An 18,804-nucleotide genomic window follows, 5' to 3' on the forward strand; every position below is an offset into this window, starting at 1 on the left:
GTAGTGTACTATATAGGGTATAAGGTGCCATTTCAAATCAAATTTTATTTGTCATGTGCCAAATACAATGTGTAGTAAGTAGACTTACGGACAAGCCCCTAACACTTATTTTTCTTATTGTTGGTTAAGTAAAAAAAAAAAAAAAAAGTTTTTAAATGTAAACAAATAGTTAAAGAGCAGCATTAAAATAACAGTAGCGAGACTTTATACAGGGTATTACGGTACAGAGTCAATGTGGAGGCTATATACAGGGTATTACGGTAGAGTCAATGTGGAGGCTATATACAGGGGGTAACGGTACAGAGTCAATGTGGAGGCTATATACAGGGTATTACGGTAGAGTCAATGTGGAGGCTATATACAGGGTATTACGGTACAGAGTCAATGTGGAGGCTATATACAGGGTATTACGGTACAGAGTCAATGTGGAGGCTATATACAGGGGGTAACGGTACAGAGTCAATGTGGAGGCTATATACAGGGTGGTACCGGTACAGAGTCAATGTGGAGGCTATATACAGGGTATTACGGTACAGAGTCAATGTGGAGGCTATACACAGGGGGTACCGGTACAGAGTCAATGTGGAGGCTATATACAGGGGGTACCGGTACAGAGTCAATGTGGAGGCTATATACAGGGGGGTACCGGTACAGAGTCAATGTGGAGGCTATATACAGGGGTACCGGTACAGAGTCAATGTGGAGGCTGTATACAGTGGGTACTGGTACAGAGTCAATGTGGAGGCTATATACAGGGGGTACAGAGTCCATGTGGAGGCTGTATACAGTGGGTACTGGTACAGAGTCAATGTGGAGGCTATATACAGGGGGGTACCGGTACAGAGTCAGAGTGGCAGCGGTTACGTGCGGGTGGTCATTAGGAAAGCAGTCACAGTCAACTCTTGATTCAGGCCTAAGTAACAGCATGGGAATGTCTGAAAGCATGTGCTCTGGCGATACTGCAGAAACCGAACCACTAAAACCACAAAAAAAAGACTGCACTGTGTTTTAAGTTGAATTAGGACAGACGGTGAATGTACTGCACCTGACCGGAGTTCACATTCATCCGATTATGTAGACCATACTGTACTCTACCAAAGCCTGTCCATTGTGAACCCGGGAGCGCCGTGAAAGTAGTCGCACAACTGACGAACATAAGGAAGCATTGAGCTGGTGAGGTTGTGTAGCACGCTGCTCAGCTGCTGGGCTGTTGACAACCCATGCAAATCTGTATAAATCTCCTTACTGGCAATCATGGCCTCGGACAAAGCCAGACACACAGTGAGAAGCTAAAAAAAATAAACTCAGCCAAAGCCACTTACTAAAAGAAAATGGTGAACAGAAGTGTGTGTGTGTGGGGTGGGATTTCTGTGTTGGGCCTGCCCTCCACTTAAGAGTTAAGAATTTCAAACTGTAGCAGGACATGATCTCTTTGTGCTCACTTCTTCAAAAATCAGCTTGTTGGCATGTACGCATGCACAGTCCATTGGGAAAGTATTCAGACCCCTCGACTTTCTTCCCACCAAAACAAACAGAAAAACCTAAATGACATAAGTATTCAGACCCTTTTGCTATATGGAGAGTAGAAATTAAGCTCGGGTGCATCCTGTTTCCATTGATCATCCCTTGAGATGTTTCTAAAACTTGATTGGAGACCACCTGAGGTAAATTCAAATGATTAAACAGGATTTGGAAAAGCACACACACACAAAATTCTACAGCATTGAAGGTCCCAAAGAACACATTGGTCTCCATCAAGACACCTCCTAGAGCCAAAGCCACTCGATCGGCTATGAAAAGCCAACTGACATTTACTCCTGAGGTGCTGACCTGTTGCACCCTCTACAACCAATGTGACAATTATTTGGCTGGTCATCTATGAACGTTTGAACATCTTGGTCATGTTCTGTTATAATCTCCACCCGGCACAGCCAGAAGAGGCCCACCCCTCATAGCCTGGTTCCTCTCTAGGTTTCTTCTTAGGTTCCTGCCTTTCTAGGGAGTTTTTCCTAGCCACCGTGATTCTACATCTGCATTGCTTGCTGTTTGGGGTTTTAGGCTGGGTTTCTAAAAAATATATATATGTTTTGGCTTTGTCATTATGAGGTATAAAGTGTAAATTGTTACATTAAGACTAACGTAACAAAATGTGGAAAAAGTCGAGGGGGTCTGAATACTGAGTACCAGTCAAAAGTTTGGACACCTACTCATTGTAAGGGTTTTCCTATATTTTTCACTATTTTCTACATTGTAGAATAACAGTGAAGACATCACAACTATGAAATAACACATATGGAATCATGTAGTAACCAAAAAAGTGTTAAACAAATCAAAATATATTGTATATTTGAGATTCTTCAAAGTAGCAGCTTTGCATCTTAGCATTCTCTCAACCAGTTTCATGAGGTAGTCACCTGGAATGCATCTCAATTAACAGGTGTGCCTTGTTAAAAGTTCATTTTTTGAATTTCTTTCCTTCTTAATGCGTTTGAGCCAAATCAGTTGTGTTGTGACATGGCAGGGGTGGTATACTGAAGATACCAAATAGGGCTAAAAGACCAAGTCCATATTATGGCAAGAACAGCTCAAATAAGCAAAAGAGAAATGACAGTCCATTACTTTAAGTCATGATAATAATAATAATAAGAGACTTGCTTTGGCCAAGAAACACAACCAAAGGACATTAGACTGGTGGAAATCTGTCCTTTGGTGTGATGAGTCCAAATTTGAGATTTTTGGTTCCAACCGCCGTGTCTTTGTGACACGCAGAATAGGTGAACAGATGATCTCTGCACGTGTAGTTCCCACCGTGAAGCATGGCGGTCGTGTGATGGTGCTTAGCTGGTGACACGGTCTTGTGATTTATTTAGAATTACAAAGCACACTTAACCAGCATGGCTACCACAGCATTCTGCAGCGATACGCCACCCCATCTGGTTTGCGCTTAGTGGGACTATCATTTTTTCCCCCAACAGGACAATGACTCAACACACCTCTAGGCTGTGTAAGGGCTATTTGACCAAGAAGGAGAGTGATGGAGCGCTGCATCAGATGACCTGGCCTCCACAATCACCCGAACTCAACCCAATTAAGATGGTTTGGGATGAGCTGGACCGCAGAGTGAAGGAAAAGCAGCCAACAAGTGCTCAGCATATGTGGGAACTCCTTCAAGACTGTTGGAAAAGCATTCCAGGGGAAGCTAGTCGAGAGAATTCCAATAGCATGCAAAGCTCCGATCAAGGCAAAGGGTGGCTACTTTGAAGAATCTAAAATATATTTTGATTTGTTTAACACTTTTTTTTGGTTACTACATGATTCCATATGTATCATTTCATAGTTTTGATAAAAAATATAATTGTAATAAAAAAAGGACGGACAAAAAAAACAAAAAAAAACGAGATTCGCTTTTCTTACGCGTTTCAAAGTACAGATTTAAATTAGACGCATTACAATCCTTTCATGTGGATTAACAAATCCACCAATTAGCAACTATAGATGGTGACTGACCGACAGCTACACCCCCCCCCCCCCCCCCCTCCCCCCTATCCTGTGTCCTTAGAGGGAGGCAGGGTAGCCTAGTGGTTAGAGTGTTGGACTAGTAACCGGAAGGTTGCAAGTTCAAACCCCCGAGCTGACATGGTACAAATATAGCGTTCTGCCCCTGAACAGGCCGTCATTGAAAATAAGAATTTGTTCTTAACTGACTTGCCTAGTTAAATAAAGGTAAAATAAACTACTTAGGAACTGTATCCCACTCAAATCACTTTATATGCTCATCAGTAAGATGCACTGGTTAAGAGTCATTGCAGCACTAACACTAGCTACACTTACTACGTAGATTACAGGTAATTACTTAATCTTTGTAAGGGAATTTCCCTGTTTAACTTTGCAAATGTTGTCTGTCCGTAAGCAGTGCTGGTGGCTGTAGTACTCCAGACGTCACTCTCAAACAGGTGGTAGTGCTCACGGCATCCCGCGTTACGAGCTGGGACAGGGTCATATTTACCCAGGTAACGAACGGAAGAAAATTCACTGAAACAGGGAGGGGCTACCTGTGCAGTAACGAACGAGGATTCAGGTGAACAGAGCCAAGACCAGTAGGGAAACAAACTTTGGTTCTATTCTAAAGCAGTAGTTTTCTGCCCATCTTCTGCCAAAACCCTTCCCAAGCATGCATCTTTTCACCCCAATTTTCTGATATCTAAATTGGTAGTTAGTCTTGTCCCATCTCTGGAGAGGCGCAGGTCAAGAGCCGTGCGTCCTCCGAAACACGACCCTGCCAAGCCACACTGCTTCTCGACACACTGCTCGCTTAACCCGGAAGCCAGCCGCACCCATGCGTCGGAGGATAACGCCGTACAACTGACGACTGTGTCGGCGTGCACTGCGCCTGGCCCGCCACAGGAGTCGCTAGAGCGCGATGGGTACAAGGGCATCCCAGCCATGAACCTTCCCCCTAACCCGGGCGACGCTGGGCCAAATTGTGCGCCGCCTCATGGGTCTTTCGGGGCAAGACAACACAGCCCGGGATCGAACCCGGGTCTGTAGTGACGCCTCAAGCACGGCCTTCGACTGCTGCGCCACTCGTCAACTAACCCATCCGTAGGATTCATCATATTCATCTTCAACTCTTAATAAGATTGCGACAGATCACCTCTGAATGAAAGAATGTGTGGTTACCAAACATTAAAAAAAAAAGAGAACCCGAGCCAACTGGACCGATCCAGAGCGGCGCGAGAGCAGGGTGGAACTGAACTCATAGGACTAAAGATTGACTATGACCCTCTCTAATGACCTCCTGACCTTTTTGATAGGGGGTGGATTACCCGAGAGTTCCACAGTCGAAGGTAATGGCTGTCAAAGAACTTGAACACTTCTGACCTGATGAATTGGGCAAACAGTTGTGCGTAAGGGGGGGGTGTTATGGGGCCTATGTTGATTGCCATGTGCTAACAAAATGGTTTCCTCAACTATTTATTAGATAAAAAAAAAAGGTGTTGACGTCCCAAAAGCTACATCCCCACAGCTGACGACACCAATCGTTTTCTATCGCAAGAACTCATGCCAGAGCCCAACTAGAATGTTATTTTATTACACCACCTAAGCTACTGATTTTCAGGCAACAGCCTTACTCTCGGCAACAAGCCAGTCTCGTTTTATAAAAAATAAAAAAAGGTGCATGTACTCTGGTCTAAAAAAAAAAAAAAAAAAAAAAAATATTAATCATTAACTTTCAAAAGATAAAATGTCCCCAATTCTCAAAATCCTAAATGCTATCAGCAAAGCTGATAGTGAACTCAGGGTAGTTTTTCAGTAAGACCTTTCAAAACGACAACAACAACAAAACACATTTAAAAAATAATGCTAAAACGAAGATAAGAGGTCTTAACATGGTGTGTCTCCACACTTAAGCAGTAGCGTTAAAAACCCCATTGTCACACTGATTAAAAGAACTGGGCCAAAGGGTCTCGCTCTATGAAAAAAGCTAATAAAGCCATTGGAACAAAAGCAAAAAAAAAAAAAACTTGCAACACACAGCTTAAGGTTAAGACGCAGGAGAGTAAAATGATCCAGGGACCGCAGTAATACAGTTTCAAACTGTCAAGAGGGAATGAACATTTTAGAAAAGCTTGACTTTGTACATGCCCTCTCTTCAAAACGGTTCCTCTTGAACACAGACCAAACTCAAGGATGGCGTGTTCAGTGGTGAACGATGTATCCCACGTGGGTATTAGGCATGCCTTCCACACTGTGCTCCATGCAAATCAGATTTTTTTTAAAAGGTCAGCTGTGAGAAGACGAGCTATGTCTCGAATGGCCTATACCAAGGGGTAGCCTGGCAGTTAAAGAGCGTTGGGCCAGTAACCCGAAAGGTCGCTGGTTCAAATCCCCAAGCCAACTCGGTGAAAAATCTGTTGATTCCCCCTTCAGCTAGGCACTTAACTCTTAATTGCTCGTGTAAGTCGCACTGGATAAGAGCGTCTGCTAATCAGTGGTTCAGGGTCAGCAACAGGCACATAAAAGTAGTTTTTTTTGGGGGGGTCTGTAGAGAGAGAAGGAGAGAGAGGGGGTAGAGAAGGTGAGAGAGGGTAGAGAAGGAGAGAGAGAGAGGGTAGAGAAGGAGAGAGAGAGGGTAGAGAAGGTGAGAGAGAGGGTAGAGAAGGTGAGAGAGAGGGTAGAGAAGGTGAGAGAGAGGGTAGAGAAGGTGAGAGAGAGGGTAGAGAAGGAGAGAGAGAGGGTAGAGAAGGTGAGAGAGAGGGTAGAGAAGGTGAGAGAGAGGGTAGAGAAGGTGAGAGAGAGGGTAGAGAAGGTGAGAGAGAGGGTAGAGAAGGTGAGAGAGAGGGTAGAGAAGGTGAGAGAGAGGGTAGAGAAGGTGAGAGAGAGGGTAGAGAAGGTATCTAGTTGATGATCCCTGTAGTGCAGAATACCAGCGATAAGGCATAACCAAACGTGCGTTATCAGAAATAAAAATGTAATTACCTGGAATATGGTACATAAGAGCCTCTGTTCATATTTTAATTCAATTTCAGTTTAGCTGATGGGAAGTTTTACACTGTAAAACAAAGGTGAAATGATGTCTCCAGATCAATATCAGGCGTCGTATTTTTCCCCAAAAGTAAAGAAGTTGAAACAATTACACTTTTAGTAAAAAAAAATATATGACTGTGTGGTGTGTGTGTGTGTGTAGTAAGGACTTCAAGGGAAGTACAGCAGTGTGCTCAACCTGCTCAACCTTGTGAGAACATTGTTAAGTGATCTGGAACACCACTCCAGTGTGTGTGTGTTCAGCCCAGCAGCAAGTCGCCCTGGTCCAGTCTCCACCTGTGAGGGATCGTCAACCACGTGGGCTGCAGCCCTGTGACAGCTCCTGGGAAATGCAGCACTAGGCCCAGTCGCCCTCGCTCTCTCTCACCCCCTCTCTCTCTCTCCCTCTCTCACCCTCTCTCTCTCTCCCTCTCTCACCCCCTCTCTCTCTCTCTCTCACCCCCTCTCTCTCTCTCTCTCCTCTCCCCTCTCTCTCTCTCTCTCTCACCCTCTCTCTCTCTCTCTCTCTCTCTCTCTCTCTCTCTCTCTCTCTCTCTCTCTCTCTCTCTCTCTCTCTCTCTCTCTCTCTCTCTCTCTCTCTCTCTCTCTCTCTCTCTCTCTCTCTCTCTCTCTCTCTCTCTCTCTCTCTCTCTCTCTCACCCCCTCTCTCTCTCTCGCTCACCCCCTCTCTCTCTCTCGCTCACCCCCTCTCTCTCTCTCTCTCTCTCTCTCTCTCTCTCTCTCTCTCTCTCTCTCTCTCTCTCTCTCTCTCTCTCTCTCTCTCTCTCTCTCTCTCTCTCTCTCTCTCTCTCTCTCTCTCTCTCTCTCTCTCTCTCTCTCTCTCTCTCTCTCTCTCTCTCTCTCTCTCTCTCTCTCTCTCTCTCTCTCTCTCTCTCTCTCTCTCTCTCTCTCTCTCTCTCTCTCTCTCTCTCTCTCTCTCTCTCTCTCTCTCTCTCTCTCACCCTCTCTCTCACCCTCTCAGTCCATGTATCCCCTGAAGTCAAGATCAGAGCAAGTTTCTGCAGTCGTGTGCACACACAGCCAGAGGCAATGATTAGCATTAGCCAGCTGTCATGGCCGCCCCCCCCCTCCCCCTCCCAACCAGCTTCCCTCTATCCACCTCGCGTCACTCCCTCTATCCACCTCGCGTCACTCCCTCTTCCCATCCTACTCGCGCATTCTCATAGCCCCCTCCATCCCCTCCAAACCTCTTCAGGTGGAGAACACAGCCTCATTCTCAGGACAGTTACAGTGCAGAGTCCCTGAAAATTAGCAACAAACAAAAAACACGATATGGGGGCTATTAATAAGCACTGTGCCACGTAAGTCTTAAACACTGTACATGGGGGGGGGGGGGGGCACTGCTAGCCAATCATGTTGCTACTTTAGGACACGTAGTATGTTTGTACTCAGCTCAGCTGTGTTGCAAAGCCACGGTAAGAAGCACAGCGCTAACCAGCTAACATTTGCAATTGGATTAAACATCCCAGTTGCCACAAACAAGATAATCAAAGCAAGCAACATATAAATGGGATGTCTGTCTGAGAGCTTAATTAGAGCATGTGAGAAGTGCTTATTAAATCCTCACGCAGCAGACATGAAAAGATACCTAATAAATCTTGTTTATTATTATTTTTTTTATATATTTTTTTAAAGCATGAGTTATTTCGACCAGAAGCCGATCTAGAACTGGGTCGGATTAGATTCAAGGAGCACAGTAGGAGAGCTGCTGCAGCACGGGATGACTGAGGCCAGTGGGAACCAAATATGGAGGAAAAGACAGGATGCATGCCACCAGCAGCCACACTGCCCCTCCCACACACACACACACCACTCTTGAAGACTCTTGCTAGTTCACGTGATCAGAAGGGTGACATCACCACCCGCCGAGTAACAGGCTCAGACACTACACTGCTGGTTGAGCTGCAGAGAGGTCACTGTCTCTGCCTGTGGCCACCCACCCCACACCCTAGAACAGTGAGTTTTCACTGGGATGTGTCCATATCGCTGTGCCCAGACAGATGCAGCTCTTTAAAGATTAAAAAAAAAAAGACGTTTTTTTTTTTAAAAAGGCCAGAGCTGAGACACAAACCTGGGTAGACGGCGTTGATCTATGGAAAAAGACGAGAGAAATTGAGGACTTTCTTTTTCTGCCTATTATCATGGTAGACTGGTACCGCAATGAACCCAAAAGGGTGCTTTCTCAAACTAAAATTCAGAGCTGAATACATAGTTCATACTGTCGGGTCAAAAGAGGACATGGCCATTTTGTTCTGAGGGGAAAAACCTGACAAAAAAAAGAAGTCTACTCCACCACAAAACTAGGGCTGGGTGAAAATGGCAAAAATATATCACAATATTTTTCTAATATTTGACAGTATTTTATGTTTTCGAATAATTAAATGTCTACAGTTGCTTTATGAGTAGTGTATGACCCTAGAGTGGAAATAAAAAAATGATTTCATACGGGTCTTACAAGTGATTTCATACGGGTCTTACAAGTGATTTCATACGGGTCTTACAGGTGATTTCATACGGGTCTTACAAGTGATTTCATACGGGTCTTACAGGTGATTTCATACGGGTCTTACAAGTGATTTCATACGGGTCTTACAGGTGATTTCATACGGGTCTTACAAGTGATTTCATACGGGTCTTACAGGTGATTTCATACGGGTCTTACAGGTGACTTCATACGGGTCTTACAAGTGATTTCATACGGGTCTTACAAGTGATTTCATACGGGTCTTACAGGTGACTTCATACGGGTCTTACAAGTGATTTCATACGGGTCTTACAAGTGATTTCATACGGGTCTTACAGGTGATTTCATACGGGTCTTACAAGTGATTTCATACGGGTCTTACAGGTGATTTCATACGGGTCTTACAGGTGATTTCATACGGGTCTTACAAGTGATTTCATACGGGTCTTACAAGTGATTTCATACGGGTCTTACAGGTGATTTCATACGGGTCTTACAAGTGATTTCATACGGGTCTTACAGGTGATTTCATACGGGTCTTACAAGTGATTTCATACGGGTCTTACAGGTGATTTCATACGGGTCTTACAGGTGACTTCATACGGGTCTTACAGGTGATTTCATACGGGTCTTACAAGTGATTTCATACGGGTCTTACAAGTGATTTCATACGGGTCTTACAAGTGATTTCATACGGGTCTTACAAGTGATTTCATACGGGTCTTACAAGTGATTTCATACGGGTCTTACAGGTGATTTCATACGGGTCTTACAAGTGACTTCATACGGGTCTTACAAGTGATTTCATACGGGTCTTACAAGTGATTTCATACGGGTCTTACAAGTGATTTCATACGGGTCTTACAAGTGATTTCATACGGGTCTTACAAGTGATTTCATACGGGTCTTACAAGTGATTTCATACGGGTCTTACAAGTGATTTCATACGGGTCTTACAAGTGATTTCATACGGGTCTTACAAGTGATTTCATACGGGTCTTACAAGTGATTTCATACGGGTCTTACAAGTGATTTCATACGGGTCTTACAAGTGATTTCATACGGGTCTTACAAGTGATTTCATACGGGTCTTACAAGTGATTTCATATGGGTCTTTCTCCATTCTGATTTCACAGTAATATATATATATATATATATATTTTTTTTTTTTTAAACTTCAACCACATCTTCTGGGAATGAGTGGCAGGCAGTTGAATTACGGGCATGCATTTCATCCGGACGTGAAAATCCTGCCCCGTCACCAATAAGTTCTCTAGGATAGGGGGCAGCATTCGGAATTTTGGATGAAAAGCGTGCCCAAATTAAACTGCCTGCTACTCAGGCCCAGAAGCTACGATGTGCATATTATTAGTAGATTTGGATAATAAAAAATAAAAACACCGCTCAGTCAGAAAAACGTTTCTACAACTGTTTGAACCATGTCTGTGGGTATAACAGAACTTATTTGGCAGGCGAAACCCCGAGGACAACCCGTTCAGATTGTTTTTTTGGGGGGGTCACTCTTTCAATGGGTTTTCATTGGGAATCCACATTTCTAAGGGACCTTCTTGCAGTTCCTATCACTTCCACCGGATGTCAACAGTCTTTAGAAATTGGTTGAGGTTTTTCCTTTGAGAAATGAAGTAACACTGTTCAGAACGAGGCTCGAGGGAAGTGTAATCTGTCAGAGGCGCGTGACCTGAAAGCTAGCTACACTTTGTTTTCCTCCAGTATTGAACACTGATCATCCAGTCTGCAATTTTATCGATTATTTACGTTACAAAATGCCTGAAGTTGTATTACAAAAGTAGTTTGAAATGTTTGGACAAAGCTTACAGGTAACTTTTGTAGTCATGTTGCGCGAGTTAAAACCGGTGTTATTCTGGATCAAATAAATTGACATTTTGGATATACATCAACGGAATTGAACAAAATGACAATTTTTGATTTTTATGGGACATATTGGAGTGCCAATGGAAGAAGCTCAAAGTTAAGACAGTTAAGTTTAATTTCTATAATTTATTTGAATTTGGCGCTCTGCATTTTCACTGGATGTTAGCCATCTTAAATAAGCATGCCCCATTCAAAAAATGTAGAACCAGGAACAGATATAGCCCTTAGTTCACTCCAGACCTGACTGCCCTTGACCAGCACAAAAAAGATAAGGAGAGAGGTTAAGGGCTCACCCCAATTATTCGACTGGTCGATGGTGTGGTCGATAGGCTGCTGGTCGAACAAGATTTTTAGTCGAGCAGTAGTATATATGTATGTAGTATATATGTATGTAGTATATATGTATGTAGTATATATATATATATATATATATGTATGTATATAAACTCAGTAACAAAAAAAATAAAACATCCTCTCACTGTCAACTGCGTTTATTTTCTGCAAACTTAACGTGTAAATATTTGTATGAACATAAAAAGATTCAACAACTGAGACAAACTGAACAAGTTCCACAGACATTTGACTAACAGAAATTGAATAATGTGTCCCTTAACAAAGGGGGGGGGGGGGTCAAAATCAAAAGTAGCAGTCAGTATCTGGTGTGGCCACCAGCTGCATTAGGTACTGCAGTGCATCTCCTCCTCATGGACTGCACCAGATTAGCCAGTTCTTGCTGTGAGATGTTACCCCACTCTTCCACCAAGGCACCTGCAAGTTCCCGGATATTTCTGGGGGGGCCCTAGCCCTCACCCTCCGATCAAACAGGTCCCAGAAGTGCTCAATGGGTTTGAGATCCGGGCTCTTCGCTGGCCAATGCAGAACACTAACATTCCTGTCTTGCAGGAAATCACACACAGAATGAGCAGTATGGCTGGTGGCATTGTCATGCTGGAGGGTCATGTCAGGATGAGCCTGCAGGAAGGGTACCACATGAGGTAGGAGGATGTCTTCCCTGTAGCGCACAGCGTTGATATTGTGAAATGGCTAGCTAGTTAGCGGGGTGCGCGCTAATAGCATTTCAAACGTCACTCGCTCTGAGGCTTGAAGTAGTTGTTCCCCTTGCTCTGCATGGGTAACGCTGCTTCGAGGGTGGCTGTTGGCTGTGTTCCTGGTTTGAGCCCAGGGAGGAGCGAGGAGATGGACGGAAGCTATACTGTTACACTGGCAATACTAAAGTGCCTACAAGAACATCCAATAGTCAAAGGTTAATGAAATACAAATGGTATAGAGAGAAATAGTCCTATAATAACTACAACCTAAAACTTCTTACCTGGGAATATTGAAGACTCATGTTAAAAGGAACCACCAGCTTTCATATGTTCTCATGTTCTGAGCAAGGAACTGAAACGTTAGCTTTCTTACATGGCACATATTGCACTTTTACTTTCTTCTCCAACGCTTTGTTTTTGCATTATTTAAACCAAATTGAACATATTTCATTATTTATTTGAGGCTAAATTGATTTTATTGATGTATTATATTAAGTTAAAATAAGTGTTCATTCAGTATTGTTGCAATTGTCATTATTACAAATTAATGTTTAAAATATATATAGGGGGGAAAAAAAAATATATATATATATATATATTTTTTTAATCGTCTGATTAAATCAGTATCTGCTTTTTTTGGTCGTTGAAAAAGCATAATCGGTCGACCTCTAGTTTGGACCGCTCCTGTTAATGTTGAGTAAGGACACGCACCCGATTACACATAGAAGTAGGCCTATAGGCTACCAGGCCTGATTACACATAGAAGTAAGCCTATTGGCTACCAGGCCTGATTACACATAGAAGTAGGCATAGAAATGTTCCCATTTGGGGATCTGATAGTGTTTTGAAAAATCTTTCCAGCTCTCCCTCTTTTGATAACCACTCAACGTGAAAGGGAAAAATATCATACTCGGATCTGGTGGAAAGTCATACAATAGGCCGACCTGCACAATGGCGGCGGTAAACTCTCTGAGGGCACAGAATATTTTATACATAGTTTTAAGTAGCTTCAGGCTGGACCCAAGTTATTAGTTGATACAATGGTTCAAGTTCATTGCAGATGGGCCACGCTTGGTCAATATGATTTATAGGACATTTTTTATTTTTTTTTTATCAGGAAATGTTCTACCTGCAGACGGCATTGTTTTTATTTGTTGGCTTTATAGGCTGTTTTTACATAGTTGGCAATGGCAATAAAATTAGCTTTTTTAGGTTAACCACATGATTAACCACATGACAATTAAGATGTAAATTAAACTGTTCCACATCGATGTGCATATGAAAACCATAACTGGCACGCAGATCGGTAGAAGTGGTAAGATAAACTGGTATTCCCCACGTGAGAGTTTGCCAATTTCTCCCGTGGGCCATTACCGGCAACTTCTGGAGAGTAACAGCAGCGTCTGTGAAAGCCAGTAGAGGAGGCCGGTCGGGACAGGTTCGTTTTTCATCTGATTATTTTGATCTCTGGTTCCCTCGAGTCATCAAACAGTGAGCTAAACGCCTGTATAGTCGATTTCACTAAAACACATAGGGTGTCTATATATGGGGGGGGGGGGAAACATTTTAAAATGTAGACTTAAATCGACTGGTCGAAAGAACAGACGACTTCTGGTCGACTTCGATTTTTTTTGTTGTTCCCTGGGACACTTGTTCGGTTAGCCGACAGCCGAACTGAAGGTAAAATCTACAGGTTAGCCGCCTTAACTCTCATTCATCGTCCATGAATAAAGATGTCCTGCATCTTTATCCCACATTAGCCATCTACACATCAGCACTACCAGGTTGTGACCCCAGCAGAGTCCTGACACCTTTGAAACTACAAAGGCTCAGGACAATTCACTAGTAGCCTTCTGTTTCAGGGCAACAACAAAGAGTCTCCTCTCGTGGGTGAGAACGCAGACACTGAAGTGGAGACAGACAGGTGAGAACGCAGACACTAAAGAGACAGTCATCGTGCTAATTTTGACCCGACTACTACCACTTGGGCTCACCGGTGGCGCAGTGGTCTAAGACACTGCATCTCAGTCACTGCAGTACCTCGTTCGAATCCAGGCTGCGTCACATCCAGCCGTGATTGGGAGTCCCATAGGGCGGTGCATAATTGGCCCCGTCATTGTAAATAAGAAATTGTTCTGCAGAAGCAGGCCCGTAAACATTCATTCAAACAGCACTTTTGTGCATTTTGCCAGCACCTCTTCATTGTGTGTCAAGCATTGCGCAGTTTATGACTTGAAGCCTATCAACTCCCGAGATGAGGCTTGTGTAACCAAAGTGGAATGGCTAGCTAGTTAGCGCACACTAATTGTCGTTGTGTTGCTGGTTCGAGCCCAGGGAGGAGCGAGGAGAGGGATGGAAGTTATACTTTTACACTGGCAATACTAAAGTGCCTATAAGAACATCCAATAGTCAAAGGTTAATGAAATACAAAATGGTATAGAGGGAAATAGTCCTATAACAACTACAACCTAAAACTTCTTACCTGGGAATATTGAAGACTCATGTTAAAAGGAACCACCAGCTTTCATATGTTCTCATGTTCTGAGCAAGGAACTGAAACGTTAGCTTTCTTACATGGCACATATTGAACTTTTACTTTCTTCTCCAACACTTTGTTTTTGCATTATTTAAACCAAATTGAACATGTTTCATTATTTACTTTATGCTAAATTGATTTTTTATTGATGTATTATATTAAGTTAAAAGTGTTCATTCAGTATTATTGTAATTGTCATTAGTACAAAAAATGTATCTAAAAAAGAAGGCCGATTAATCGGTATCGGCTTTATTTATTTATTTATCCTTTATTTAACCAGGCAAGTCAGTTAAGAACAAATTCTTATTTTCAATGACGGCCTGGGAACAGTGGGTTAACTGCCTGTTCAGGGGCAGAACGACAGATTTTGTACCTTGTCAGCTCGGGGGTTTGAACTCGCAACCTTCCGGGTTACTAGTCCAACGCTCTAACCACTAGGCTACCCTGCCGCCCCGGGGGGGTCGGTAATCCAATAATCGGTATCGGCGTTGAAAAATCATAAATCGGTCGACCTCTACACCCAATGTAAATGTCTGACTGCCGACTTTTTAACACACAATGTAAAAAATTTTTTAAGAAAATTGGTGTACTAAATCTCTATTGGTGTCTGAGCCCTTATACATACTAGACTCAAGTAAAACATCCAAGATGAGATTTGACAAAAATACAAATTTTGCCAGTTTAACGCTTCAAAACATGCTTCAGTCCCTCCCTCCCTTCCTGTACTTATCCAACTTGGTGAGAATATGGCAACTAGTTAGCATCTGTAAGGGGTAATAGGACACAAAACAGGTTTAGTACCAAACGGCATAAGCAAAATAACATCAAAATATCAACCAGACAAATAACATTACGACTTAAAAAAGGTTATGAAACATTCAAATCAAAGTTTAAACAGGTGTTTTCAAACCTCTAGTGCAAAATGAAGCCACATCCCAAGACATTGGTTGAATAAATCTAGCTATATGTCCTCATTTAATAATTTTTAAAAAATTGTCCCTTATTAAAGCTGTTTATTGGGGGATAGTCCATGCTTCAAGGAAGCATGATAATATCAGAGACATGAGTAGGGATCTGTGAAGATGTAGACATATGGCACAACGTGTACCATACTCCATGTACATCCGTATTGGATTCCTAACCAGCATTTCTCTAGGGGTAAGACAATGATTCTTGACTATCACTGGCGTTTCAGGCAATTGAGATGAAATAGACTTTAGGCAAAAATGACAATATTTGTACATGTCAGCTACCTTAAAATCTTACACCGAATTACAGTTTTGGTGATTAAGAAAACGGTGTTTGAATCAATTCACATTAGATTTCACAGTAATGCATAACATTTCGCCATGTATCAAAACAACATGTGGCAGACTTGATGATACTAGCAACACTAGCTAGTAGCTAGCTGGCTGACTGTGCGTGGGGGAGGGGAGAGCGTCTGAGTAGTGAGGCCTAGTTGCATTGTTTACGCCCGTTTTTTTCATTACCGCAAAAGCCAAGCAAACAAAAGCCCCCTAAATAATATGACAACGACCACACTTTGACGTGATCTGCTGTTAGAATGTACCAAGCATTAGTTATCACCGTTATAAATCGACGATAGAGAAGAAAAAAAACCACATGGCTGAACGGACCACGTTGTCTTGACATAACTACTGAGGAATTCTGGGATACACACATTTTTTGCACCGGTCTCCTCCCAATATCGGTGTCAAACGCATGTGGTGACTTCCGCTAACTAACTAGTGATTAAAACGACGTCCTTCCTACATGTTATTCTTTATCGGGCGGATCCGACTTGGTCGTCTATGGCGACAAGTCCCACAAGCAACCAAATTGGCTTGTCCACGTTTATATCTAGCTAAGTCGCTAGCATAGCAAAGGGCTAGCTAGTTTAGTGGCTAGCTCCAAGCTAGCATGTGATCATGAGATGGATGAATCATTACAATTTAAGAGCCAGTTATCTACCCGTAATGACAGTCTAAATTGAACACACAACTTGGCATGTTCTACGAGGAGACACCCATTAAAATGGTTATAAATTCGTAATAAACATTGCCAACTACATTTTTTTTGTTTCTTTTAAATACAACTATTGTTCCTTTGCATTTAGTGGAAGGGAACACGTGGAGAGGACACGTGACGTTGCAATAAACCTAGCTATTTGTTTTAACGTTAAGTGTTAAATAAAACTGCGCAAATTGTTTCAGGGGGGTTGCATTATATATTAATATATATTGTTGCAATGTGTCAAACATGTAGTGTTTATAAATAACGTGGATTTGGATTCCGGTAGCTGTCTGTTAGCTCCAACATGAGGATTAGCTACCTTGGCCTAGTCGCTATTGTTAGCCATCGGCACTCACTTTCAGCGTGCTAGGCTAATATTTATCAACTGAAAACAAGAGCTACAATTATCTAAATTGGTAGTATGTCCCTAAAAACAGTGCTTCACAAACCTGGACAAAAATAGTGCCTGGTTAGAAATGGCTATGCTATACTTGGCGTTTATTCAGTAAAAGTTAAAACCCAAAACGCGTGTCACCCGTGACAATGGTAAGTTAGTCATTCGCATTGCTGCTTCAGTTCAGACTTCGTCTATACAACCACGTTAACGAGTTAAATTAGTTCGCAAGTCACTTCATCGGCAACTAGCACAAAAGAGACTGAGTTGTGCAAAAGAAAAATGACGCCCATGCGTCTAGTAAGTGTAACGATGGTGTTAAAATATCACGACACATGAAACCTCACTTGGTTCAACTTGTACCCGACTGAGGCCTGACGCTAAGCACACACACACACACAAAAGCTCAACGTTTGTTATTGCATTTGCACAAAAAATGTACGAAGTAGGTGATCTTCTGAAAGAGACGAGTACCATGTTTGGAACGTCAACTCCAATTAGATCTTAGAAGAAGCTTTTACAATCCACTATTCCAGAAATAGTTTGGGGCCTTGCTCTATATATAGCTAGTTAGAGCAGTCTACTAGATACGAGCAAGCTTGCAATGCAGCATTATCCTGCGAGGAACTCCCCACTATCATATCTGACAGCAGATCATGCTTGGCATTTATTGGGTGGCTCTAGTGAATGCACCATAAACACAGTAGCCACCACACACAACAAAAAAACGTGTTATGGGAGGAATACAAACCATGATGTGCTTGTCCATTCACGTTGACCACGGTCACCGCATTCATTTTCTGAGTCCATGGGTTCACCTTGGGCGGGGGTGCTTCAGCAAACTCCTTTTTGCTACATTTCACATAGTCTTCCGTTTGTCCGGTCGTGTGCTTTTCTTGATCCAGGATGTCTTTCTCTTGATTGTTACTCTCTTCTTTTGCCTGTTTTGAGTTTTGCTCCTTCATTGCGACCCCCCCCAGTTCCGAGTTGTCTGCTTTCATCTTGCTACCGTCGTCGGCAACACCCGTCTGCTTGGCCCCCTTTTCCAGACAGTCCTCTCCGTGTTGTATCGTCTTGCTCGCATGCCCATGCTCCTCTTCTTTGATAAGAGGATTGTTGGGTAGGAGAGTCTCCACCTGAGTGGCCATTTCCCCTTTTCCTCACGATATCCCCAAATTCGCCTTCAACTCAAGAATGGTAAATGTTCAGTATTCCTCGAGTAAACTCGTTTCAATCGTTACTCCACTCCACCCCTAGACCAAATAGCCTTCAGTCTAAGACGCAGAGTGGTTTGTGTTGAATTAAAACATATAAAAAAGCGTCCGAAAGACTTTAAAATTACAAGATAATCTCCACCGCTAGCAGCAATATGGATGATCACCACCACGCGATAGAAGGGTGCGCGCACGTACGATGGAGGGGCGTAACCACGCAAAGATGTGCGCGCAATAGGTTGTTATCAATAACGCCATATTTCGTTACGTCTAAGAAGCAATTCATTCCCAGCTGGGTGGCAAACCTACAGCCCGCTCCAATGGATTACAGTGCAAAACATTGCTGGAGTATACCTCTATCTCTCAATATTGACCACAATTTAATTCGATTTGAGTGATATAAAAATACAAGTGTACTCTACGTGACAAGTATTGTTTTTATGTAAATGTTTTAGTCATATTCTGTACTAGTCAAAAATTTGGACACACCTAGTAATGTCAGGGTGTTTCTTTATTTTGTACTATTTTCTACATTGTAGAATAATAGTGAAGACATCAAACTATGGAATAACACATGGAATCATGTAGTAACCCAACAAAAATGTTAAACAAATCAAAATATATTTTAGATTTGAGATTCTTCAAAGTAGCCACCCTTTGCCTTGACAGCAGCTTTTCACATTCTTGGCATTCTC

General features: G+C 42.7%; 1 protein-coding gene across 18 annotated transcripts in view; it reads right to left on the reverse strand.

Annotated features, from left to right (window-relative positions):
• The window catches only part of larp1 (La ribonucleoprotein 1, translational regulator), a 54,965-nt gene extending 36,460 nt beyond the window's left edge, over positions 1-18,505 (reverse strand). For 6 of the 18 annotated variants that reach the window (XM_090188826.1, XM_090188825.1, XM_090188822.1 and 3 more), the window contains exon 1: positions 17,647-18,477. In XM_090188826.1, coding sequence (XP_090044952.1) covers positions 17,647-18,043 — 397 coding nt within the window. In that variant the 5' untranslated portion in view covers positions 18,044-18,477. Of the gene's footprint in view, positions 1-17,646 lie in introns of all 18 variants that reach the window. The other 12 variants (XM_090188821.1, XM_090188820.1, XM_090188816.1 and 9 more) reach the window with 3 other exon arrangements.
• Between the last annotated feature and the right edge of the window lie 299 nt (positions 18,506-18,804).

Source organism: Oncorhynchus mykiss, chromosome 10 (assembly GCF_057628025.1).
Source record: "Oncorhynchus mykiss isolate SJ-2025 chromosome 10, ASM5762802v1, whole genome shotgun sequence".
NCBI classification, from domain to species: Eukaryota; Metazoa; Chordata; class Actinopteri; order Salmoniformes; family Salmonidae; genus Oncorhynchus; species Oncorhynchus mykiss.